Source organism: Carettochelys insculpta, chromosome 5 (assembly GCF_033958435.1).
Source record: "Carettochelys insculpta isolate YL-2023 chromosome 5, ASM3395843v1, whole genome shotgun sequence".
NCBI lineage: Eukaryota > Metazoa > Chordata > Testudines > Carettochelyidae > Carettochelys > Carettochelys insculpta.
In genome coordinates, this window is record NC_134141.1 from 94,329,749 (window position 1) to 94,356,582 (window position 26,834).

The window sequence follows — 26,834 nt, forward strand, 5'->3', positions numbered from 1 at the left end:
GTTTCGGTTTGCAATCAAGTCATCCCTTCACTCCTCTTTTAGGTAAGATAAACAGAGAGAGCTTTCTGGAATCTCTCCCTGTAGAGCTTTTGCTCCAGACTTTGAATAATTTTAGTAGGTCTTCTCAGCCCCCTCTTCAGTTCTTCAACACTCTCTGTAAAAGTTTACCCCAAAACTGGGTGCAATGCTCCAATAATTATCTCTCTAATGCCATATACAAAGGTAAATTCACCCATTTCCCAGTACTTGCTAATCACATTCACCCTTTTTGCTGCATCGTCACACTGGGAACTCAAGATTTACTATAACACTGTGGCAGGGTCAGCCTCGCTCATGGGCCCCAGCCACTTCTTCTGCTTACAGTCCCACTGGTATCTTGGGCCCCATGGTCTCCAGCCACGGTTTGCCTTTGTATCCCTGGTGCCCCCTAGGTGCCTAGGGGAGGGGAGTCCGTACACTCCTTAGCTACATCTACACTTGCCCCCTCCTTTTGGAAGGGGCATACTAATGAGGCATTTCAGAAGATGCTAATGAGGAACTGACATGATTATGCAATGTCGCATTAGCATAATAGCAGCCACGCACAATTCAAAGGTGCCGCTTGCGGAATTCACACTGCCCATGTAGATGGGGGCCTTTCATATGGACCCTCCTGACTTTGAAAGCCCCTTCTTCCTATTTGGCTTTAGGAAGAAGGGGCTTTTGAAGTCGGGGTCCTTTAGAAAGGCCCCCATCTACACTGGCTGAGTGTGTTCTGAAAGTGGCACTTTTGAATCACATACGACTACCATTATGCTAATGAAGCATTGCATATTCATGTCAGTGCTTCATTAGCATTTGCCGAACCATCTCTGTTCTCACCTTCCTCCAGATTCCTCTTTCACTCTCCTTCTCTTCTCACAGCAAGAGCGGCTCTTTAACCAGTCCTGTGGCTGCCTCAAGTGAGCTCGGTTGCCCCTAATTCATTTGTAGCAGCCCCTTTTCTGTTGCTTCCCCAGGTCATCTGTCCCTCGGTGGGCTGAAGTATCCCTCTGCTAATTAGCCAGGCTGTCACTGCTTATTTAATGTTGCCCCTCTCCACTTCTAAGCTAGTATTCTGGCCTGACCCTGTCACAACCCCTGAATCATTTCAAAGTCACTGCTTTCCAGGCCACAGTCCCCCATTCTGTAGGACAGCCTGCATTACTTGTTCTGAGATACATTTGGTGGTTGTATTAAAATTCTTTTTGTTCAGATAGGCTCAGCTGACCAAGCAATCCAGATTGCTCTTTGTAATTGCTCTGTCATCACCATCATTTACTATTCTGTCAGTATTTGTGTCATCTGCAGATTTTAGCAACAGTGATTTATATTTATCATTAATGATAATGTTGAGCAGTGTCAGGCTTAGTACTGGTCCCTCCAGAATACAACTAAAAATACCACCATGTGATGATTATTTCCCATTAACATCTATATTTGGAGATCAGTCAATTTGTTGATTAATATATTTAATGTGCTTTTTGTATTTTATAGTTCTAATTTTTTATCAGTGGGTCATGTGTTACTAAGTCAAACTCCTGATATCAAGTCCAAGTACATTGTATCTACACTGTTATCTTTATGAGCCAACTTTTATAAGCTCAAAGAATGAAATCAGGTTTGTAAGACAGGACCAGTTTTCCATAAAACCATGTTGAGTAGCATTAATTGAAATAACAGTCCTCAGTTCCTTTTTAATTGAATCTCATCAGCTTTTCCATTAATTCATTTTTGACTGATGTCAGGCTAAGCTGGCTTTTAGTTACCTGGGTCTTCTCATTTTCCTTTTTTTGAGTATTGGCATACTACCATTCTTCTAGTGTCCTAGAATTTCCTTGGTATTCCAAGATTTATTAAAAAATTTAACAGCAGCAACCGGAGATCTTTTTCATCCAGCTCTTTTACGGCTCTTGGGTGCAACATAGCCAGTCCTGTAAATTTAAAAATATTTGTCCCAGTATCGCTAGTATATGTTGTTTAACAAGTTCCTTAGTTACTAATGGTCTGGAAAGTACAGGTTGAACCTCTTTCATCCAGCACCCTTGGGACCTGACCAGTGGTGGACGAGAAAATTTTCCAGATAATGGGAGGTCAATGTTTTCCAGCACGTTACCAACACTTCCACTCATTACTGGGCTCTTAAAAGACATTTAGGGGTAAATTATAGCTAAATAATAGCACAGAACACTCGGAGCCAGGACAGGTGTCTGTAAACAAGCTTTATGGGACCGCAGGAAACTTGGCCACACCCAAGATAAGTGGTCATCTGGCTAACTAAAATTGTGCCAGATTATGGAGTTTGATGGATGAGAGGGTTCCAGATTAGAGAGATGCAAATTGCCCATCATCATCCTTACGTGATACAAGAAAATCATACTGATTCTTAAATACAGAACAGAAATATGTATTGAACACTTCTGCTTTCTTAGCATCATGGTTAACAATTTTATCATTCTGATTTATGATACTCATTATTTGGAGAACAGAAGCCTTGGAATATTCTATTTTATACTTAAGTTCCTTAAGAGCAACATTTGAGTCCCTGAATTTATACTGTTTTCCAGTTTGTTTTACCCTTGTCCCATTTTATCTTAGGTGGTTATAGTGTATAACTGCTATTTACTGAAATGCTCTAGTCATCCATAATCTCCTGTGATCCATTAATGACTCATTCCAACTTTGGGAACTGAAAATGAAAATCAGCCAGAAGGATTACTGTAAACGAGTCATATGTGTGAATTTTCCAGCTTTAAAGTTGTGAGGTGGTCAACAATTTTTAACTCCCAGCCAAAGGTCAGGTGATACATTGGTATCACAAGTGAAATGATGATAATGACATATATTTGGTGAATTGCAAGTTCCTTTTAGGAAGTGTGATGGTCCTAAAGCAAATTATAGATGTATTCCATGGTGTGTGAATTAGTTATCAACAGTCTAAATCACTATAACTGCATCTGTATTAAGTCTAAATCACTACAACTGCATCTGCATTAACAAGTTTTTTCAAAAAAGCTGGACCTCTTTTGAAAAAACTCAGTGAGCGTCCACACACAAAATGTGTTCTTTTGAAATTAAATTGGAAGAACGCGGCACTTTTTCCAGAGGCTGTGTTCCTCTCCCAGAGGAGGAAGAGCACCTTTTTTTGAATGAATCTTTCAGGCAAAAAACATGTGTAGATGCCCCAGAAGCCCTTTTTTCAAAAGAGCAGTCCTCATGGCACTGGATATTTTGATCCCTGGTCCATTCTGTCAAAAGAGAGAGGGGGCTGCGTGGCCACTCTCTCTCAAGAGAACAGATCAGTTTTTCACTTCTATTGGGTGTGGACATGCTTTTTTGAAGGAAGTGTTTTCAGAAGGGATCTTCTGTAAGAACTTCTTTCAAAGGATTGCTGTAGTGCAGACGTAGTCTAGATGTTGAACCTCTACAGTCTGTGACTCTTTGGTCTGGCAACATCCATGGTCTGGCATGACCATGGACATTGGTGGACCAGAGAGCCATGGAGCCCTGAAAGTTGGAGGCTGGGAGATGGGGACAGCAGCATCCGGCCATTGCTCCCAAGCCACACTACGGACCACCTCTTCCATATTCCTGGCTGCTGGCCACGCCTCTCTGTCTCTGCTGTGGTGCACTGCTCTCTGGCCCTAGCCACAGTCTGCCACTCTTTGTTCCCATCAGAGAGTGGTGCCCTGCAGCAGGATCAGGATGTTGGGGGACTGCAGCCATGCCTGAGGCATGGCAGTCCAGGACTGGGGTGCTGTGGCTCATTGCAAAAGTCAGAGAGCTGCAGCCTGCAAGAGGGCTGGGGATTTGCAGCTGGGGTGGGAGAAACGCAGCAGGGTTGGGGAACTGGGCCTGGAGCTGGGGAGCCACAGACAGGGCTGGGGAGTACTGGCCCAAGGCAGGGCTGGGAAGCAGGAACCAGAGCAGGGGCCAAGGCCATGATGTGGTTGGCAGCTTGGAAGGGAACCTGGGAGTGGGACTGGAGACCAGCAGGGAGTGACCTCCCCTGGTCCGGGAAAATGCCTGGTCCAGGACTGCTCAGGTCTCAAGGATGCTGGGCCAGGGAGGCAGAATCTGTAGTGAAATAGGTAACACTCAGTGCCAAGAGCAGTAAAGATTGCCAGCCTTTTGCATATTACAAGAATTTCACTCAGCAAACTATTCATATAGTTTACAAAATTTCTGTAAAACATCTTCTTAAAAAACCTAGCATGAACCTAGCATAAAATCGTGCATGAACTGACAAACCTCACCACAGGAACTTAACACACTCTAGATAATAAATATGATTTTATTCTTCGTTAAGGCCTGGTCTGCACTAGAAAATTGGATCAGTTTAACTGTGTCAACCAGGGACATGAAAAATTCACACCTCTGAGCAGTGTAGTTAAGCTGACCCAAGTCCCCATACAGACAAGAATTCTTCTGTTAAACTGGCTACTGCCTCTTGAGGAGGTGAATTACCTATTCTGACAGGAGGATCCTTCAGCATTCTACACTGAAGCACACTGCTATAGCATTTTAAGCGTAGACAAACTCCAAATTATAATTTTAAAGTAGATGTGTCCTCCCTTCATATATTAACCGGGAAATAATATTAATTAAAATACAGTATCTTCACATAGAGTAGGAGCTCTTTAAAAATATTCCTTCCCTGAAGCAGCTTTTGTATTTTCAAAAAAGATGCTGAAACAAAAACATCATATTGTATTTAAAGACTTGCTTAAGCTAACTCTTAAACCAGACTTAGCATAGCTAAATAAGCACACTGGCACACTTACCTTTGTACAGTAAAACCCCCAGTTACACAATTTTGACTTACACGTTTCCTGAATTAAAGGAAGTCGAAATTAACAAGTGAATTTAAAAGGAAGCCCTGGATGCATGTCATTTGTGTATATACATGCTCCTAGGATTCCTGGCAGCAGTGGGGCCTGAGAGCTGGCCTGGAGCAGAGCCCTCCGCTGCAGCTTTAGCCCAAGGAGCTGCCATGTCTGGGGGGAATCCCTGGCATCAAAGCAGCTGCAAGCCACCCAGGTGGTGCAGCACTCTGCCCACCAGCTCCAACCCCTGGCTCCCCTAGGTGGGGGAGCCGTGGACTAGAACTGGCAGGCAGAGGGCTGCACCGCCTGGCTGGCTCACAGCTGCTTTGCTGCTGGGGTTCCCTGCGGCCAGGTGGCTCCCGCAGGGGTGGAGTTGGTGGCAGAGCGCTGCTGGTCTGGCGAGCCCCTGTTGCTGCTGGGCATTCCGTGGCTTCTCAGGGCTGGCGCTGGTGGGAGTTCTAACCTCCTCTCAACTAGCGCAAAATTTGACTTACGGACAATTGCCCAGGAGCTCATCCAGTGCGTAAGTCAGGGTTTTAATGTAATGTTCATTCCTACAAGCCACTGCAATGAGAGCTTTATATATACAGGCTTAATCCCATATACACTGAAATATATGTTGGCTGTTAATATAGCGTGTTCCGTGTTATGATTTAGATCACCAGTCACACCTTCAACAGTGGTTAAGGGGCAGGGAATTTCCTGCTGACACTGTGGACCCTAAGATCCTTTCCTTGGTGTTAAACATCCATAGTTGTCCCACAGACTCTGTTAAAAGGGGTCAGATTGGAGAGCCTCTGACTCTATTAAAGTCTTCTCAGCAATGCCTATGGAGCTGATGAAGGAAAACGCGATCCCTTCGCACTGTATTTTCCACCCTTGGCCTGCCTGCTCTCAACCCCTTCCACATCACCAGATTTCAAAGAACATTCTGCATAGCCCCCAAAATGAAATAGTGCCACAGATGTGCCACACAAGCAGGGTAGGTATTTGCTGGAAATAGAGTGTCACAATTGCAAATCCCAGGGCAATAACCTGTGCCCCTTTAATGCAAACAGAATTTTTGCAGGAAATGGGGTCTGGTGTTTATTTATTAACCGTCTTCTGTAACTTTTAAGACCAATATTTTGTTATGTCATTTTCACCATATTTAATTTGAAAAATCAGAAAAAAAATGTGTAATTTGTAACTTTGGTAGCAGGTGGCAGCAGTGCACATCTGCAGAAGCTACTAGGGGCAGGAAAACAACACAACATATGTTGCCAGCCACTTTCATGCTAAATAAAAAGCACTTCTCAAGTCTATCATTAACTATGCTATATGATAGGTTAGCTGTGCATAATGCCAGTGGTTTGTACAGTAGCTTTTTACCTCAGGTGTGTTTTTGGAGCCATTTTAATAGTCTGCTGAGGTTGTAGTAGCCAGCCTATGTTTCCAAAAAGAAAATATTTTATGGACATTTTCCCTGTATAACCACAGAAGAGTGAGGTACGCTGAATTGTGTCTCTCTGTGTGTAAGAGAGTATTTTTCAGAAATATGTTCACTCAAATCTTGTTAAATTTCTGAAGTATACAACAAAAATAAATTTTATAATGTAACCCTTATCAAATACTGTACATTGCCAGAGGTATATGATAGCTGTACGTGCTTGCTTCATTTCTGTTACATTCCAGGTCTCCTGAGGTTGTTGGGGGGGGGAACTGTTAATTTCATTTTTTTATTGATTTTGGGGGGGCGTTGATTCCATTTCAAGCACATGTCACTGCTTACATTGCTTTCTAGCATCATCACTCAGTGGGGTAAAAACCACAGCAGACAAAAGCTTCCTCATGACTGTTGCCAGTCAGCCTCTTCCAGTGAATCAGCAATATGGGCTGAGATTGAATGCTGTATCTCATTCATCTCGTCTTTAAGCACATCCCCATTGTCATATTAGAAAATTGGCCCTTCTTGTGATGCAACAAAGGCTCTGAAACTTGTCACAGCAGTACGCAAGCTTTGCACCAACTGGTACAACTCAGCTTTCTGAATTTTAATTTTATGTTGGGTGGCAGATTCAAGGATATTTCACCTAGAGCTCTGAGTCAGCTCATTGACATGCATCACTTTTAACTAATTACTTTTCAGTGAGATATACCTGTAATAAATTATATTAATCTTGTATGGCACTAGAATGAAAAGTTGCAAAACTACAGCAATAATTTTATAATTACATTGCTTTTGTTCTGTTTTCTGCACGGAATCTTTACATGTATACAAAACTGTAAGCGTGTAGGTTGGCTTATAAAAATAGGTGATTTTTTTGTCTGCTGAACTAGCAGAATGTTTTGATTTAGCAGACCGATCTGTGGCCAAGCAGAGATTGATCTGTTTTTTAAATTCAGATGACGTCAAAAGAAAAAGCCATTTTCTCTGCTAAATTCTTTTTTCTTCTGGATTTTGTTTCACATAAAACTCAGATCTGTTCCTTTCTCACAAAGTTAAAGAGCCTGGATTCGGTGTTCTCTTTGAACAGAGCTGGCAAATGTTACTGATGATTTAAAAAAATCCACCTATGTTAAGCTAATCAATGTTTTTAGGGGTGGGTTTTTGCTTTTGGTTTTGTTGTTTGTTTGTTTGTTTTTGTCTGGACCTAATGCTGAAGGTAGAGATGCCATAATTAAATATAGTTTAGCAATGAAAAGAAAAATTCTGTTCCCAGGAGATTCACCCAAGTTAACCAATGAGAAATAAGCATACAACATGTCTTTATCCCCTGCATCAATATATTTTAGGATGAAACGTGGTTGGCTCTTAGTTGGGGTTTGTGGGAGGGATTACTTGACACAGTTTGTGACTTTCCCCTTAGCTCCTTATTTGGTAGCTGTTGATAGAACCAGCCTTTCCAGCAGCTGAGCATCTTGACATACATTATTCATTTAAGTCCTGGTGTTCAGGAAATATGCAGATCCCTTGCTCTTTAGATATTTCTTCAACTCATCCAATCTGTCTCTTCAAGATAGTCCTTGAATGTCTGGAGTTTTACAAATGGCATTTATACATTCAGAAGACGGCACAATTGGATTTCATGTCCAAATGCCTACTATCTGCCTAATTGCAGAAAACCTTCAGATGAGAAAAAATAACTAAACAATAATAATAACAGCCTTTCTTCTGGAGAGTCTTTTGTAATATCAGATAGAGAAGAACTAAATATTTTTATATAAACTGATAGTATAAAAAAATCAAAAATGCCTGAAGCAAACTATTTACTATCAGTTTCTTGGGGCTACATTAAGGTAGGATTTTGGTTTTATCTTCTAAGAACTTTGATTTACAGTGTATGAATAATGTTTGTGGGCAGCATGGCGGTGGGTAATCTAATTATTGTGCAAATTAGAATCAGGAAAGAGATCCTCCTTTGAGATATAATAGTATACCACACTGAATATACATTCTTTCCCAGATGCTATATTTGTATATTTTCAAATGATTAATATAAAACAAGAAGTAGGTGATAAATATATTCTTTTTTAAACCAAACACATCGTGTAGCTGCCTATGTAAAGTTAAAAGAAAGTCAGCAGAGTTATTTTTTAAGTATTTTAACAGAACCATTTTACAAAAGAACTCTTTTTCAGATAGGAAAAAGCTGTTCCAGAAAGTAGAGTTAAAATACTCTGCCATATGCCAAGGAATGTGTGAGCAAAGTGATTAGGTTGACAATAATGGGTGAATGTATGATTCATATTGGTTTTTATTAGCTGAATTACTGAAATTATGAATGCTATATTTAAGTAGAGTTTTCTGTTTATGTCTGTATCTGTGAGAGCATATAGATTAAGGTGAACCTTTAAAGCACAGAGACTGAAAATTGTCTCCTCTTAGTATTGAACTATGTTGAATGTTAAGCCACTTCAAATGAGCTTGTTATAACCCCTACCACTGCTAGCAAATAAAATTTAAATCAGATTCTCTCTTATGAAAAGCTTTGCATTGATTAATTAAACCAGTATGCTAATTAGCACACAGCTCAAAATCAACTAACTAAAAATCATATTTGGGCTTTGTCTTCTAGCCTTGTGGCAGCATGATGGATGTAAAAAAAATCTGGATTGCCTTGACAGCTTTGTTCCTTAGAGTATGTTTTAAAATATAGGCTTCATCGTGAGACAGTTAACATGCAGATTATGATGTCTTAAATAAAAATCTTACTGTGTATTCATTCTAAACTAAAATATCCAATGCAGGATGTAAATTATTTTGCTAAATGCAATACAGACATTACTTTTGCCTAGGATAGGTTGTTTTTTTTTTTTAGTACTCCGTTGTATTAATACTAAGAGGATCACAGCTTTGTCCTAGAATCTTAAAATGAGAAATGGAAAACCCCTATTACGTCACTGCATCCATGCTCTGCTAATGCAGTATATTCTCAAATATTTTGTTCAGTCACCTGTAAAAAGAATGATTTCCATTATGCCAGTTAGCTGGAATCTCTTATCATTTATCAAAACAAAACTGAAATTATTTACCATTCTCCTGAATACATCTAAATGTTAGTCATTTAACAAAATCTTTCAGAAATATTTCTTAGACAATTACTGTTACTTGCATTGCTCCTTTTTCAAAAATACAGGTGTTTAACCAGTTTTCCATCTCTCTGCTGAAGTCTTTGAAGTGGTTGATCTGTTGCTAATTGGATTTTCGCAGGCAATACAACAGCATTAGCTGTTTAGACATGATTAAATATGCCTTCTGTGCATCGTACAGTCATTCATTGTTATAGACAATGGTTTTAGCTAAGAAGCTCAATAAATTTTTGAACAAAATTTTATTTTATTTATAAATACTTTTCATAATGTGTGTATTTTAGGAAAATCTTGCAAGTGTAAAGATTTAATCTTCTGACAATACCTATGCATAGAACTTAGAACATTTCCGAAATTCTAAAGGAAAAAAGGATGTCTTGGATACAGTGAACCATAACACATTTAAATCTGTTATTGGCTAATTGCTTTACCTATTTCTGTATGCTTTGGACAGTGCATCATATTTTCTTACAATATTTTTGAGAGATTGAGATTTTGCTTGTCCCTATGGAATATTCCTCTATGATTTACCATGAGCAGCATCGTTCTGTGTACCAATAAATGTCATTTGTTTCAAAGCTGAGATGTGTACAATACATAGTACAATATATATCCTTTTAGCTTGAATATAAAAGCTTAAACATGACCTTGAGGTTTATTAATACTGTGGGCTCAACCTAAAACCTTCATTCAGGCACGACTCCTGTTGAAAAGTAGTTTTTTTATTTGTAACGCACAGCTAAGTGCTAGGAGTTAGCCAGTAGGGCTGCTCAATATTAATTAGCTTTTTTCACATCTTTTGGGTTTTTTAGAATGTAAAGATTTACAAATATACCACAGTAAAAATTAATTTATTTTTATTCTAGTTCTAGTTGTTTTAATCAGTGTGCTGTAGTGACATTGCCCATGAGATCACTGAGACTGAGAGACTGGAAGGGCTATGGCCAGTGTGTCCAAAATCTCCTTGTTTCCATAAGCCACAAATTCTGTGCTGTTACTCGAGGGTGCAGAAGATTGCCGCCATTAATACAGCCCTTGAGCTGCAGCAGAATTTCTGCGTAGGTGGCCCCCATATTTTGTGGGCAGGATTCAGTGTATTTAAATGCATACACAGTAGGGATGTAAAATCCCACTTAATTGGTTAGCCGGTTAAACTCCATGTTTAACCAGTTAACCGATTAAACAGGTTGTGGGGGACACTGTCTGGGGAGGCTGCTTCAGCCCAGCTGAGCTGGATCAGCCCTCCTGCCACAGACAGGGGCTGCCACCACTACATGGCATGCCAGGGACTTCTCTGGCCCAGCTGGAGTGTTCCTGCCCATGGTGCTGCAAAGGTTGTGGGGCACTCCAGCACAGCCAGAGCAGCCCCTGTCCACAGAGGCCCTGGGTGCACTGTGAGTGGGGACACTCCAACCAGGCCAAAGCAGCAATGGTTCAGGTGAGCCATGGGCTCAGCCGGAGCAGCCCCTGTACACAGCTGGGCTCGAGCAGCGTCCCCAGCCACCTCACATATACACACACCCTGGGGCCTCCACGAACAGTTCTACTCTGGCATGGCTGGAGCAACCCCCAGCTCTGCAGAGTTAGAGCAATCCCCTTCCCACGGTGGGCGGGGGGGCTGCTCTAGTCCGTTTATTAAAGCTTTGTGATGAGGTCATGATTATCACGAAAACTATGTGAATGCTTTTAAATTTTAACTTCCAAAAATCATGGGTGTAAAATTAAACACACAAGCTAAATAATTGAACCACCATAAATTTACTTGGAACTAAGTTACCATTCTTGAGATTCAAGGTTCAACCCATTGTAAATATGACCCCAGAGAAATGTTATGTGTATGGCTGTTGAGAAAATTAACACTGAAGGAAATTATCCAAAGAACAATTCAAGGTGTTTTGCCCAGACTATTAGAAAAATACAGTTTATATTTTATCTTATCTAACCAAATAATGTTTGAATAAATTCTTAAAAAAGTAAACACAGATACAAATGAAAATTCAGTGACATTTGGAATATGTATTCTAGGCATAAGCACCAAAAAATTGAAATGACTAACCCAATTCATAAGACCACCTGCTTTTTGGAGATAACCACAGTATTTAAGAAAAAAGCTCCATCCCTGCAAATACCTCTGTATGTGCTTCACTTTAAGCATCTGAGTAGTCTCATTGAAATTTATAGGCCTTAGCACATGCTTTAAGTTAGGCAGATGTACAAGTTTTTGTAGAATATGGTCCGAAATAAAGTGTGCCATTGTATTCTAACACTTCTGTGGCCTGAAGCTTGTAGATATTTAGCATTATTTGAATAGAGTGTCTGTGCAATACTTTTCTATAGTAATAGTAAAAAAGAAGAAATGAGGTCTAACAGAAACATACGAGAACTGAGGCCAGAGTTTCTGCTGTCTTTAGAAATTTTTCAGTAATTGCGTTATTGAAACTTGTTGATATGGCATCAGTGTCAATTATGTAAATTGGGGTGAGCAAACATTTTTCGCTGGGCTCCACTTTTCATCCCTGCAATAAGCAGCCCCCACACCTGTCTAATGTAATCCAAACAGACAGAAATTTCAGTTATTTTCATATGAAAAAGGCCTTTTCAGCATGTGTAAGAAAATAAATAGGTTGAATGTAATAACTTTAGTAATTGGTATATAAATGTGAATACACATACGTAAAAACAGTAGCATATTTCAACATTTTTAACGAGATGGATGAGCCTGAGACCCAGCAGGCGATTGTGCTGCTCCCCCTGTGGAAATTTCATGCTCCCTTGAGGGGGCCCACCCCCGACATTGCTCACCCCAGGTGTAAATACATGTTCCTGACCCACTGGACACATTACAATGGGGAATTCCCAATGGGGATTATCTTAGCATATGGATTCTTCAGTGAATAGACATTGACAGTCTGAAGGTTTGGTATATAATTTTTGATTTTTAAAAATTTTGAGGGGTAAAGCGACTTCGAAGTAGCCCAGGGACTTTGAAGTACCGGCAGGTTGGCCGCAGCCACATGCAAGCTGGCACTTTAAAGTTTGCTGCTTCAAAGTTGCTGGGAGGGAGAATTAGGGCACCGCAGCACTTCATTAATAATCTCCCGACACCCTATTTACCATGCTCCCTTCGAAGGTGGGAGGTAGTGTAGACGCAGCCAGAGAGAGTCTTTTATCAGCATGCTGTGAAATGTATACTGCGCTGACCCACAGCCCCGGCAAAAACCTAACTTATCAAAGGATAGATCTTGCAGTGGGCCATGTGAGTGCCAAGTACAGTTTCATTCTAAAGCAATAGTGCATGGATGAACAAATATGCTGTGAGCTAATCCTGCAGAGCAACATATTCTGCTTGCCTTTCGATGTGCATTCTTGGTACCAGTTGAAGTTAATGAAAGCCCAGTGAATCCAGCAGAAGAGAAAGTGGAATTGTTGTGCCTTTTGTATTATTATTTTTATTTCTTAGTAATGTTCCTTGAAAAAACAGAATATTGGACATAAGAAAATAATAAAATGCAGTAAACCAGCATACAACTACGAAAACAAATTTGGACTGTTTCATTGCTAACCTGTTCCTCTGTTAGAAGCTCAAACACATGAATATCTATGTGTCCCATGTGGTGCCTGCCTAATAAGAAAAGCATCTTGGTTCTCTTTCGCTAACACCATATTTTATTTCAATGGCTAATTTTATGGAGGACTTCAGCAGAGCATACATATTAGTGCTAATAAAGTCATGTTGCTCTGTCATGTTTCATTCAAAAAGAAAATCGGGCTGGGTGCCAAATCACAACAGTAAAATATCAGGACACTCTGGGGTGCTATTGGCCCCACCAGACTCCACCAAGGCTCCACTCCTGCCTCAGGTTCCTTCTCCTTCCCCCTCAGTCTCCTCCCCTCCCCAGTGTTCCTCCTCACTCCCCACTTGCCACAGCTTTTCTGTGGCCCTCCTAAATCCTCCACCTGCTGCTCATCTCCGCAGCGTCCTGCTTGCTGCCGGCTCAGTCCCCCCACCAACCCACCCACCCACCACTGGCTCGCCACTCACCTCTTTCACTGCTGCAGGCTTGCCACTCATGTCTTTCCCCACCCCGCACCCACTCACTGCTAACCTCCTCCACCCCACTACCAGCCTTGCCACTTGCCTCCTCAGCCCCTTCCACCTGTCTCTGCCTCATCACTCACTTCATCCCCTCTGCTTGCCACTCACCTGCCCGCTGTTCGCCTCCCCACCTGAATGTCGTAACAAAGGGCATCCCAATTGCACAACAGTCTGGACACAGGACAAAGGGTTAAATATGGAGAAAGTCCTGATTGTATTGGGACATCTGGTCACCCAAAACCAAAGCAATGTTAGAAACCATTGTCCAGTTAGGATGTTTATAAAATTAAGTTAGCACACCATATCAAAAGCATTAGTGGGTGTACACCATGAGTTTGGGAGGTAAACTGCAGACGAGATTCAGGATTTGTACTTTTAGTCTGATTGAAAGCCAAGGTGAAATCCTGGGTTTTATTCCAAATATTGCCTTAGTGACATTTGTGTTTGTTTTTGTGGTTGGCATTGTTAGCAGTCTTATTTTAATTATAAAAAATTAATTATAAAATTTAATTATAAAAATTGTCACCGTCAGGAAGGTAGAAAACACTGACCAATATATGTGTAGAGCTTTATACTGTGTGTCAGCTGAGATTAGATTATATTGTTTCAAATGACTGCACATGATGGGCAGGAAAGAGACCAAGGATCTACATCAGGTCTGTTAACTGTGAAATTATTAAGAGAGTAGAGACTTTTTAAGCAGCTTTCATGGTCAGCAGAATTCCAGGATAATCTTTTCTAGGTGATAGAGTATGATTAATGCTGTGCTCCATTTGCAAAAATGGAAGACAGAATTGTGTAGGTATAGGAAGTAAAGGAACTGTTGTGAAAGGTAACTGAAGTTAAGTACATTATTAAAGAGAGAATTTAGTCATAAATACCCTGAAGCTGAGATGTATTAGGCTGTGGAATAATCTGCCAAAGGAAGTACTATTTCTTTAGAATAAACTGACTAATTCCTAGTCTGTTTAATCAAAATTTTCAAATTTGGGTGCCAAAAGTTAGGTACAAAAATGTATATTAGAGACTTCAATAAATGTAGCATGTACATTTCAGCCCTCAAACTTCCTTAGCTATTAGTCGAGGGGTATGAGTAGTTCTAAAGGACCTTTTAGGTTATCTACAGCTGCAGTGCTGACAGAAGGATTCCATAGCATTTGTAGTGTAGATGTTGCCTAGATCTACATAAGTGGTTTCTCCATCAGTGTAGTAACCTACCTCCCCGATTAGCCATAACTAGATCAGTAGCAGGATTCCTCTATCCACCTTGCTACAGCTACACCAAGCATTTAAGTTTAGTTAACTTTGATGCTCAGAGGTATGAATATTTCATTCCCCTCCCTGGCTATGTCTACACTATCCCAAAACTTCGAAATGGCCATGCAAATGGCCATTTCAAAGTTTACAAATGAAGAGCTGAACTACGTATTCAGCACCTCATTAGAATGCTGGCGGCTGCAGCACTTCGAAATTGCCGCAGCTCGCCTCTGCATGGCTCATCCAGATGGGGGTCCTTTTCAAAAGGACCCCACCAACTTCGAAATCCCCCTATTCCTATCTACTGACATTGTAATGAGGCACTGAATATGTATGGCCATTTCGAAGTTTTGGGATAGTGTAGACACAGCCCCTGAGTGACATAGCTATGTTGATCTAAATTTTAAATGTAGACTAGGTTCAAGTTAATGTAAAGATGTCTAGTGCAAGAACATATAAAACACACCCACAGCTTGCCAATTCTTGCAATTTTATTTACATTTTTGTCTGGTTGGTATTTTATTTAAACTTTCTGGACTCAAAACTCGTGTTAGAGTTAGGGTTTCTCAGCTTGCTTTAAAAGAAAAAAGGGTTTGTAGCCCTCCTGGTACACTCTGAAGGCTCAAAAACCATAAGGCAAATAACTCACCTCAGTTTTTACAAAATCATTATGGTTTTTAAACAAAAAAGCAGTCAAGTAGCACTTTAAAGACTAACAAAATAATTTAATAGGTGAGCTTTTGTGGGACAGATCCACTTCTTCAGTCCATAGCCATACCAGAACAGACTCAATATTTAAGGCACAGATAACCAACAACAGGAATCAAGGTGGACAAATCAGAAAAAAAATTATCAAGGTGAGCAAATCAGAGAGTAGAGGGGCAGAAGGGGGTGCAGGAGTCAAGAGTTAGATTAAGCCGAGTATTCAAATGAGCCCCTATAGTGTCCCAGAAAATTCCTGTCCCGGTTCAAATCACGTGTTAGTGTGTTGAATTTGAATATAAAAGAGAGTTCAGCAGCTTCTCTTTCAAGAGTGTTGTGAAAATTCCTCTTCAGTAACACGCAAACTCTTAAGTCATTAACAGAATAGCCCACTCCATTAAAATGCCGGCTAGCACATTTGTGGATCAGGAATGTTTTTATGTCTGTTTTGTGCCCATTAATTCTTTGTCTAAGAGAGTTTGAAGTCTGTCCAATATACAAAGCATCTGGGCATTGTTGGCACATGATGGCATATATGATGTTAGTTGAGGCACATCAGAATGTGCCTGTGATTCTGTGAATCACCTGGTTAGGTCCAGTGATGGTATCTCCAGAAAATATATGTGGACAAAGCTGGCAGTGGGCTCTGTTGCAAGGAAAAGTTGCAGGACTGGTGTTCCTGCAGTATAGACTGTGGTTGTGGGTGAGAATCCTCATAAGGTTGGGAGGTTGTCTGTAGGAGAGAACAGGCCTGTCACCTATGGTCTTCTGGAGTGTGGCATCCAAGTCACAATTTTTTGATGTTGAAACATAGCAGCAGCATGGTTGTGAATTAGTGATTTCAGTGATTTCTTATGGAATTGTGTATAGCCATGTACTTTGTAAAATTCACAATTTTGCACATGTAATATGTTTCTGATTTTTAGAAATGATTAATAGTATGCTCCAGCGCAGTATTTCCAAGATCATTGAACATTTGGTTTGTGACCAAGAGAGAATTTAGTTTTTTTAGAGAGAGCATCTGGGGCTGATCATATGCCAAGATGATAACTAAAGTGGTAGAGGTTGCAAATGAGGTGGTAACGGATTGTTACAAAGGTACATTTTTCAAATAGATAAATTTACCGTAGTACTATGACAATGTCAATTACTTACAATACAGTTGTAGAATATTTAGTAATATTCAACCATTGTACAAAGCATGCTGGGAAAAAGGGTTTCAATGACACCACACAGTGGGACTAATATTTTTAGCCTGCTTTTCCAGATAAATGATAGAAAACAGAATAGGATTAACTATCAATTTTCAGCATGCCAAAATGTTTTCATTGGAATGCCTTAGGGACATGTTCTGGGGCCAGCACTGTTTAATTTTGTGATAGTACAGAAAAGGAGGTGAAGAAAGTGAGATAGGAAATGTTTGTAACTAATTGATACAAATTATTTAAGTTAGTCATGACTAGAGAATATAGTGAGATGTTTTAAAAAACGAACAAAACAATGAAATGGTAGCACAATGATAAATGAAATTCAGTGCTCAGAAACTCATGTTCATGTATATTGGAATAAGTAATACAAATTTCTGAGTACTAATTAATGTTCCTCATAATGCAAGAAGAGGGACATAGGCTGTGTCTACACTACAAAAATAACTTTGAAGTTGCTTACTTCGAAGTAAGCAACTTTGAAGTAGAGTGTCCAAACACACCCTGCTTCAAAGTTAAACTTTGAAGTAGGGTATTACTCTATTCCTGGGAACAGAGTGAGGACTTGGAAGTTGAACAGTTAACTTCAAAGTAAGGGAAAATGTGTGTAGACCCTCTGCTGGCTACATTGATGTAGTGCCTAACTTCAAAGTTAGTTCCTAGTGTAGATGCATCCATAATCAGTTACATTTTGCAGCAACAATTGCAAAATGTGTTTGTTTGCATCAACCACTAACTGCTGCAGGGGGAGCAGTAAAGAAGAAACTTTGGAAACGAGTTATTTCTCTGAAGTCTCTGCTGTTACCCTGTGTCAGAGACATGATACAGGACCACTGGATCATGGGGTCCACTGGGTAATTCCTATTTTCCATTGCTTAAAAATAAAAAAAACAAAAACCACTTCCACGTGGATAGACTTTGTTATATCTAACATGTTTGCTCATTCCTGTAAAAATATTTGAGCTTATTCTAAGGTACTATAAAACCTTTGAAAAATTGCAGCATGTATAGGAATAAATCATATGGAAAGAGTGAAAGTATGACTATGATAAGGAGAGCTATAGTAGAGAACTGGTCAAAAATGATGAATGATGGTTTCCCATTCTTTAGCACAAGTAAAGTATGTTACTTTGTCACAGAATGTATCTGTTAGTGATTTCTCTCCAAATTAAAAATTCAGAAGATTGAAATAGCAAAAATAGTTATATTCATGATTTCACATGCCTGCAGTTAAGGTTTTCAGTAGATGGCCTGGTTCCAGTGTCTTTGACATTGAATCTTTGGGAAATACCTATTTTTAAAGTCAGTCTTCTAACCATGGAAAAGTTCCAAGGTAAAGGAATATTATTTTGAGTTATTCCTTTCACAGTTCATCTCTCAGTTTACTGTATCTGCTGAATATGATGTATTTATTTATTATAAACAAGTTAACAGCTTCTTGACCATTAACATGCTTTCTTCCTTTATTCTTTTCAGTTTAAAAGAATGCTCAACAGGGAATTGACCCATTTATCTGAAATGAGCCGATCTGGCAACCAGGTCTCAGAATATATATCAAACACATTCTTAGGTAAGAATATCATGGGAGTGATTTGTCTTTTTAGAAGTTATGCATTTCACAAGCTACTCCGTTCAGTGCACTTGAACTTCCTTGATCCAGGAGTCTGTGATCCGAAAACACCTGTGGCTTGGACCCTGCATGGTTGGAGCACCAGAGCTGGCTTCCTGAGCATCACAGACCAGATCCAGGCAGGCTGCAGGTTGGATCTGGCCTCCAGGCTCACCTGGCAGGGGGAGAAGGAAGCAGCACTGGGGGAATGGCAGCAAAGCTCTTCTCTGGAGGTTTTTCCTCTGCCGCAAATCGCGGCCAATCAGAGCAAAGGCAGACAATGCCTGGCAGTAGCAAGGGGTGGGCACAGAGCCTTGTGTGCTTCCGGGAGTGGGGTGCCAGGTAAGCTTTCCATTCCAATCTCCCTCACACACCCTCCTTCCCAGACGCTCTACCTTCACTTCCATTCCGCTCCTGCATCCTGCTCCCTGGCCAGACCTTGCATCCCCATAACAATTAAAGTGCAGTGTATTAAGGATTTATATTATGACACATTATACATGCACAGTATTTTATAACGGTTTGTACATACAAAAGCTTTTAACAATAGACATTTTCCCCCTTCATTATGGCGAACACCTATGGTCCAGAAAATTCCATAATCAGGCACAGCCTATTTCCTAAGGCTGCCAGATTAAAGAAGTTCAAGTGTGTTTGGCTAGCGAAATCATTACAAATTGATAAAATTAGCTTGCGTGTATATGTTGTTGCATATATGTTTCAGCAAGTTGTTGACCACTGTGGCAAAATATTCTGGTTAAGGTCCTGTTTCTATGTATTCCCATGCACGGTTATACTTAACAGCTATGTCTACACTTACTAAAAACTTCAAAATAGCCATGATAATGGTCAAATCGAAGAATACTAATGAGGCGCTGAAATGCATATTCAGCACCACATTAGCGTGCTGCCGGCCATGGCACTTCGAAAGGGGGAGCTCATAGGAATAAGGGATTTCAATGTTGGTGGGGTCCTTTTGAAAAGTACCCCAGTGTAGATGAGCCCTGGGTGAGCGAACCGCAGCACTGTCAAAGTGCGGCAGCTGGCGACATACTAATTAGGTGCTGAATATGCATTTCAGCGCCTCATTAGTATTCTTCGATTTGACCATTAGCACAGCCATTTCTAAGTTTTTAGTAAGTGTAGACATAGCCAATATGAAATAATCATGCCAGTTACAAAAATAATTGAAGGAGGATTGGTATAGTGCAGGGGTGCACAAAGTTGGGGGGCAGGCCCCCTTGGGGGGCATGAAATTTCATAAATGGGGGATGCAGCACTGCTGCTGGGTCTCAGGCTCATCCATCTTATTAAAAATGTTGAAATATGTTACTGTTATGTTTGTGTGGTCACATTTATATACTGGTTAATAAAGTGTTTTCATTCTACATGTTTATTTTCTTATGTATGCCCAAAGGGTATTTTTTTCATAGGAACATAACTGAAATTTCAGTCGGTGTGGATTACATTGGACAGGTTGGAGTGTTCTGCTAATTGCAGACATGAAAAGTGGAGCCCAATGTAAAAAGTGTGCATGCCCAGATAGTGAATTGTTTGATAGATTTAAAAATTGTCCTGGCACCCAATACAGAAGTTAGAAATTATACTACTGTAAACCCTCAATTTAACAGACTAATAGGAGGGAGTGATGTCCGTTAAACCTGGACATCCATTAAATCAGAAGGCTTACTGTTACCCACCCCTGCCAGGCTCCCCCACCCCTCCACCAAATGTCTGCTACTCACTTCCACAAGAGGTGCTGCTGGACCCTGCTGCCACTGCTGGGGGCGGCCCTGCCGTGGTGGGGAGTCTGCCACTGCTGAGAGCCCTGCAGTGGTTGGGGCCCTGCTGCGTCAGCAAGGGTCCTACCACATGCAGCAGCAAAAGCTGTGCCGTATGAAGCAGCAAAGGCCCTGCCGGGGTTGGGGGTCCCGCCGTGACTGGAGGCTCTGCCATGCACAGCAGCAAGAGCCACCACCACCTGGAAGAGATGCCACCACTGATGGAGTGCCACACGCTCCTTCTACCAGTGGTGAGGCACATATGTGAGTAACATCTGCCCACACACACACACTACCCCTGATGGGAGGAGCACGTGGCCGCTCTGGAGGAAGAGGCGGCAGATCCTCGAGGCCACGGTGGCTCTGCAGCGTTAAGTTCATTGGAGGAACAGTATTTAGGATTTTATGGGCCCCGGGTAAGTGGACTTTGGGAACTCTGAGGTCCGTTGTTCCCAAAGTCAGTTAAATTGGGGTCTGTTAAAATTGAGGCGCTATTGCATAAAGGCCTTTTAGTCTGATGACAGTATTTAGTTAAAAACAAATCTCATTGAATCTCTCAGTACATGATGGTGGTGTTCTGGCATTTCCCAGCAACAGATAGAGAGACTGGCTGATAAACATGACTGAGTCAGGATCTGAACAGATTTCTGCTCAGAGAATAATTTCAGTCACAGAGCTTGTGGTGGTGAGAGCTTGGTAGCCCTGACACAGCATTAGCAGGTAGGAAGATGATAATGGAACAGTACAGTCAAGTCCCACCTATGTGGTTTTTTTTGAAGGAAAAAGGGTTTGTTGTTTTTAAATAAGAACAGATTAACAAGTTCTACTGAGCGAATGTTAACAACCAATAACAGCCACATTGCATAGAATGAGAAATAAAACACACACATGATTCATCTGCAGCACAGAGGTGGGTTACAGCAATAACGAGCAGTGAACATGGGAACAACTATAGATCATAGCTTGCCTTGCCCCGGATACAAGGGGTGGGTAAATTACACTTTAGTCACTATGTAGTCCCTGGGCAGACACACATAACATGTAATCAATGATCTAGAAAATGAGGTAAGCAGTGAGGTGGCAAAGTTTGCAGATGACACCAAGTTGTTCAGGACAGTCAAAAGCAAAAGGGATTGTGAAGAACTACAAAAAGATCTCAGCAAACTGAGTGATTGGGCAGCAAAATGGCAAATGAAATTTAATGTGGGTAAGTGTAAGGTAATGCATGTTGGAAAAAATAACCCAAATTACACGTACTACATGATGGGGTCAAATTTAGCTACGACAGATCAGGAAACGGATCTTGGAGTTATAGTGGATAGTTCTCTGAAGACATCCACGCAGTGTGCAGCGGCAGTTAGTAAGGCAAATAGGATGTTAGGAATTATTAAAAAAGGGATCGATAATAAGACAAAAGATATCATACTTCCCCTATACAAAACTATGGTACGCCCACATCTCGAGTACTGCGTGCAGATGTGGTCTCCTCACCTCAAAAAAGATATATTGGCATTAGAAAAGGTTCAGAAAAGGGCGACTAAGATGATTAGGGGCTTGGAACGGGTCCCATATGGGGAGAGGCTAGAGAGACTGGGACTTTTCAGTCTGGAAAAGAGGCGACTGAGGGGCGATATGATAGAGGTATATAAAATCATGAATGGTGTGGAGAAAGTGAATATAGAAAAATTATTTACCTTTTCCCATAATACAAGAACTAGGGGACACCAAATTAAATTGATGGGTAGTAGGTTCAAAACTAATAAAAGGAAATTTTTCTTCACACAGCGCACAGTCAACCTGTGGAACTCCTTGCCTGAGGAGGCTGTGAAGGCCAGGCCTCTATTAGGGTTTAAAAAAGAGCTTGATAAATTTTTGCAGGTTAGGTCCATAAATGGCTATTAGCCAGGGATAAAGTATGGTGCCCTAGCCTTCAGAACAAGGGCAGGAGATGGATAGCAGGAGATAAATCACTTGATCATTGTCTTCTGTTCTCCTTCTCTGGGGCACCTGGCATTGGCCACCGTCGGCAGATGGGATGCTGGGCTTGATGGACCTTTGGTCTGACCCAGTATGGCCGTTCTTATGTTCTTATGTTCTTATGTAATAGAGTCTTCATTTGTCAGTGTAAAAAAATACACTAATTAGAGAAATTTGCCACTCTTGTGGCTAAGTCCTAAGATTTAAAAATGAAAAATTAATTCAGTCCATCTGGTAATGGAAGCCAGTGATTCACCTGACACAGTCCCTCATCATCCTCAGTCATGTCCCTCAACAGTCATCTCACATCCCACTGTCTGGCTGCAGTCACTTGAAGTCCTGGTGATGGTGTCCTCTGTCGCCTGAGGGAGGAGCAAGGCCTCAGAGGGAAAGTGGTTGAAGCCTCAGCTGTGACCCTCCTCGGCGGCAATCCAAGTTCCATAAAAGCAGAGGCTATAGTCCATCAGGAAAAGTGATGGGAGCATACCCTGACTCTGTTCCTCAGTGGTCGTCTGTCTTCAGTCACGGTCACAGTCAGTCACTGTCCCATTGGCCATCTGCTCTGGCACCTGTGGAGGGAAACAAAGTGTCAGGTGGTGGGAGGAGAAAGATGGTTGTGGCCTTTGCTGAGTCCATCTTTGTGGGTGACCAGGAAAAGTTTATGATGACATAGTCCATAGGCCATTGGGGAGGACACTAGGAGTGATCCCTGACCATGTTCCTTGTCAAAATCTCACTCATTGTCCAGAGTCCCTCACGGTCCTGCACTTGTGGAGATATACAGTTTATGGGACATACTACACTTGAACTTAGCCACAAAGGCCAAGAAGTGATAAAAACAGTAGTCTATATTTGTGTGTATTGAAGATAGATATAGAATATGCTCATTTAAAACATGGCTTAAATGCACACCCACACTTAGCCTGTTCGAAACTGTGAATATAGATAGGGACACATAAGTAAGTCTAAATTAGGATAAAAGGACGTTAAAATAGCTAATGTGTTAAAATACAAAATGAATGCATGTGTGTTTGTGTTTTTATACACATTTGAACCGAGTCTATAATACCAGAAATTAATTGGTTAAAATAGTGTTATATCAGTTATTCACTGTTTTAGTAGAATGATCAGATTCACTTTCACAGGAAGTGAGAAGTAAAACTATTGTACAGCTTCAGAAATATTTAAAAGCTTAGGATAAGGTTGCCTGAGGAGATGTCCTACTTAGAAGATGCCTTTCACCTCCTCCAAATGAAAAGGCTGAGCCATCAGCGTTTTTGCATGTTTTCACGTGAAAAATTGACTCATTTTGACAAGATAAGAAAATTCAATTGTCAGTCTTTTTTACATGTGATCGGCATCTTCCAAGCAGAATAAGCTTTTGAGAGAAAATGTTTAGACTATATTCGGAATTAATATTGTCTTAGTGTGGTTGGCATCCAATTAAAAACAGTATTTTCATAAATAAGGGAACTGTTAATGAAAGGGGTTGCAACAGGATTCTCACCTACAGATCTGTCCTTAAATACATAAAATACATAAGAATCAAAATATGCATATGTAGGGTTACCATCCATCCCGTATTGGGCGAGATGGTCGTCCTGACTTTTTTTTAAAAGGGACTAATTGTCCCGTATTTGGCCCCCCGACAAGCCTCGGGGAATCAGGGGAGAGCATGGGCACTGCAGCTTCCCCGGGCCTCGGGGGGAATCACCGGCGGCTGTGGCTTCCCTGGGCTCCCAGGGAGTGCCGCCAGCTGCTGTTTCCCCGGTGCTACCAGAGAGCACTGGCCAGCTTTGCCAGGGAGCACCGACAACTGCCACTTCCTTCCCAGCTCCCTGGGGCTTGGAGGAGCTGCCCTTCCCCCCATATCTCCCTGTTCCCTATTTGGAACAGGATGATATGGTCGCCTTATCCATATGAATATACAGATTCAGAACAATGATGTGTGGCAGGAAAATGTTCTTGCAGAAAATTTAAATTAATCTATATCTTGTTAACCAACTTCTGCATTTTTCTTATTTCTTTAATAAGCAACTCACCTGCTGGGTATGTAAAGACCTACTAACATTTGAAAGCGAGGAACATTTAATGAGAAAGAAAAGGGTTTTACTGTTTTGCTTTGAAATATAGGGGCTGAATGTCTAATCAGGGATACGTCTTGTATGCAATTGTTAAAAATGACCACATTTTATATCTATTCTCTTGGTAGAGAATCAAGGCTCCTCCAGTGTATATTCATACATAAACTGTGTGATTAATCAGTTTTCTTCTTGACGTATAATGTAATAGAACCTAGCAACCAGTATAAAATAATCTGCTCTAAAAACCATACCAACACAGGAAATTTTCTTATTTTAAACATGCAAAAGGCGCTCATCTATCATAGCATTAGCTGCCCATATTTAACAAAACATGAGGAAATCCCATGGAATTCCATGGCAGATCTCAAGTCTTTCAGACAGATGCTTCCTTTCACTTGAGCTAATCTGACAACCCAGTTTATAATCCTCCCTGTTGATGGATCTAACCTTTGTGCATCTGACCGAATCCATAAGCATCAAGGTTCGCACATGAGTCACTGCTCTTTATCTCTTTTGTCTTTGCAGCACTCGAGAGCTCTCCTCCTCCTTTGCTTTTCTGATTGGTCAGAGAGAGGGGTGGAGGAGAAGGAACTCTATGCTGCAGGCTAAAAATTTAGTGAAATTTCAACACTCTCTTCATGGCTGTGAGTTGTTCAGAATTCTGTGCACTTTCCAGTAGATTTAAGCTCCTGAAAGGTAGACAATAAAAAGTGCAGAAGCAAACACAGTAATCCAGAAATGGCCCTGCCTTCCATATGCAGTTTCTGTTTAATTTAAAATGACCAGTTCAGGAGGGGAAAAGATGTTTGTTGTTTTGTTTTTGATAGGATATGTTTTGATAAACTGCTCGACTGTCCCTAAAAGGTCCTGTGCTTCCAGGCGGCTCCTTGTGGGCCTCAGAGAGGCCCCCTTCATTTCCCTGGGGCTTCCCGGAGGCAAGGGTCTCCCTTTACCGAGCCATGTTCATCATAGGCCAGTCCAAATTTGGGGCAGAGGAGGTCCACTTCTCCTCTCGCCTTGAGCTGTTCTGGCCCTACTCCAGTCGGTCAGCCCTTCCAGGGGGTAGACGAGTCCCACCCACTGCTGTGGACTCCAGCCCAGGGACCCTAGGCAGGGAGAGACCCAGTGGAGCTTTTTTGCCCCTGCTCCACAAAACCTTTGTCTCCCTGGGCCTTTTCACCCCACCACCACCTTCTGAGACCTTTCCCCAGTACTGTGCTGCTGTGCTAGGCTCATGCTACGGTCTGGTCTGGTCTCTCCATACGTCCAGCCTTGCTCTCTCTGGGCACCATGCCCTCCCCTCCTGCTGCCTGGGGAGAGCCTTTTATAGAAGAGCCTGAGAGACTTTATTAGTCCCAGGTGCTTCCACTCCAGCCTGATGCTGGCTGCCCCTGATGAGCCCCAGCTGCCTATGCAGCCTGCAGGACTATGCTCTCTGGGAACTTACAAGGGGAACAGAAAGGGGGTCCTCCAATGCCTAAAATGTTCCCCTTCCAACAAGCCCCTGTGGGCTGCAGACTGCGATCTGCCACACTATGTACATATATAGAGGGTGAAAAGGTTGATTGGCTTGTTTAGAAGTGTACATTGAATTTTTCCTTGATAATATTTTATGTTGGAAGTATCCATCCTTGACTTTCCTGACTTGCTGGACTAGAGAACACCTGGTTATACTACATCACAAAAGATAAGCTTGAGAAATTGAGAAGGAAAAAATTTTAATGACTGTTTATAACACTGTTACCTTAGTTATTTTTTGTTCGTTTGGTTTTGTTTTGCTTTATTGAGTGTGTTGTTTGTTTTGTTTAAAATTTGGGAGAAAAGTCTTCTGTTGCAATAGATTTCACATGCTCCCACCCTTTCTCTTCAGTTCAGGTGTGAAAATGGCATATTTTTTCAATTCACCAGCCCTCCATCAAAAAACAGGAAAGGTCAGGACTTGCTATGCCTCTTATTTCTAAGGTTAGAAAAAAAAAGAAAAATGCTTTTAAAAATCTTTTCATGCCTCCTTTTACGTATCCTAAGAAAGCAGAAAGGGTAAAAACACTTTTTTCTTTCCACTGCAGGCCACCTGGCAGGTCACTTAGGCTAACTTCAAAACCTTTAACATTCAAGAATATGACACGATTTTTATAGCACAAAAGAAAAGGCTTTGTAAATATGGGGAAGAAATTTCAGAGCCTATACAGCTCAATTTTAATACGCAGAAAAAAACAGATGTAATATTTAACTCTTCCAGACTTCGCTGCTTTCCATTTGCTTGAAATTGATCAAGTTCAGGAGCACCTTTCCCAAATGAATTGCATGCAATGAAATCCAGACTTAATGGGTATGTGTACACTGCAATAAAAATCCCAGGATCCCAAGTCTCAGAGACTCAGATGACTCGAGCTCAAGGGTGTTGACCTGTGGGGCTAAAAGTAGCAGTATAGATGTTTGGGCTTGGCTGGAGCCTAGGTTGTGGGACCCCAACTCCTCACAGAATCTCAGTGCCCAGGCTCCAACTTGGACCCAAACATCTCAACTGCAGTTTTACAGCCCTGCAGCCCATTCTTTGTGAGCCTCAGGTAGTAGAGCTGGGGCAGCTGCAACCATGCCACAGGTCTTTTATTGCAGGGTAGTCTTTGGAGCTTATTCCTATTTACATGAGGGTCAGTCACTTTTCACTAGTCTGGATGTGTAAAGGAGGCCTAAAGTGTATATAAGT

The 26,834-nt window shown here is 41.3% G+C and overlaps 1 protein-coding gene across 6 annotated transcripts in view; it reads left to right on the forward strand.

The window, feature by feature from the left end:
- Window positions 1-26,834, forward strand: part of PDE4D (phosphodiesterase 4D) — a 614,535-nt gene that overhangs the window by 570,454 nt on the left and 17,247 nt on the right. For all 6 annotated transcript variants that reach the window (XM_074995544.1, XM_074995546.1, XM_074995547.1 and 3 more), the window contains one exon: window positions 18,153-18,246. In XM_074995544.1, coding sequence (XP_074851645.1) covers window positions 18,153-18,246 — 94 coding nt within the window. The remainder of the gene's footprint in view (window positions 1-18,152; window positions 18,247-26,834) is intronic.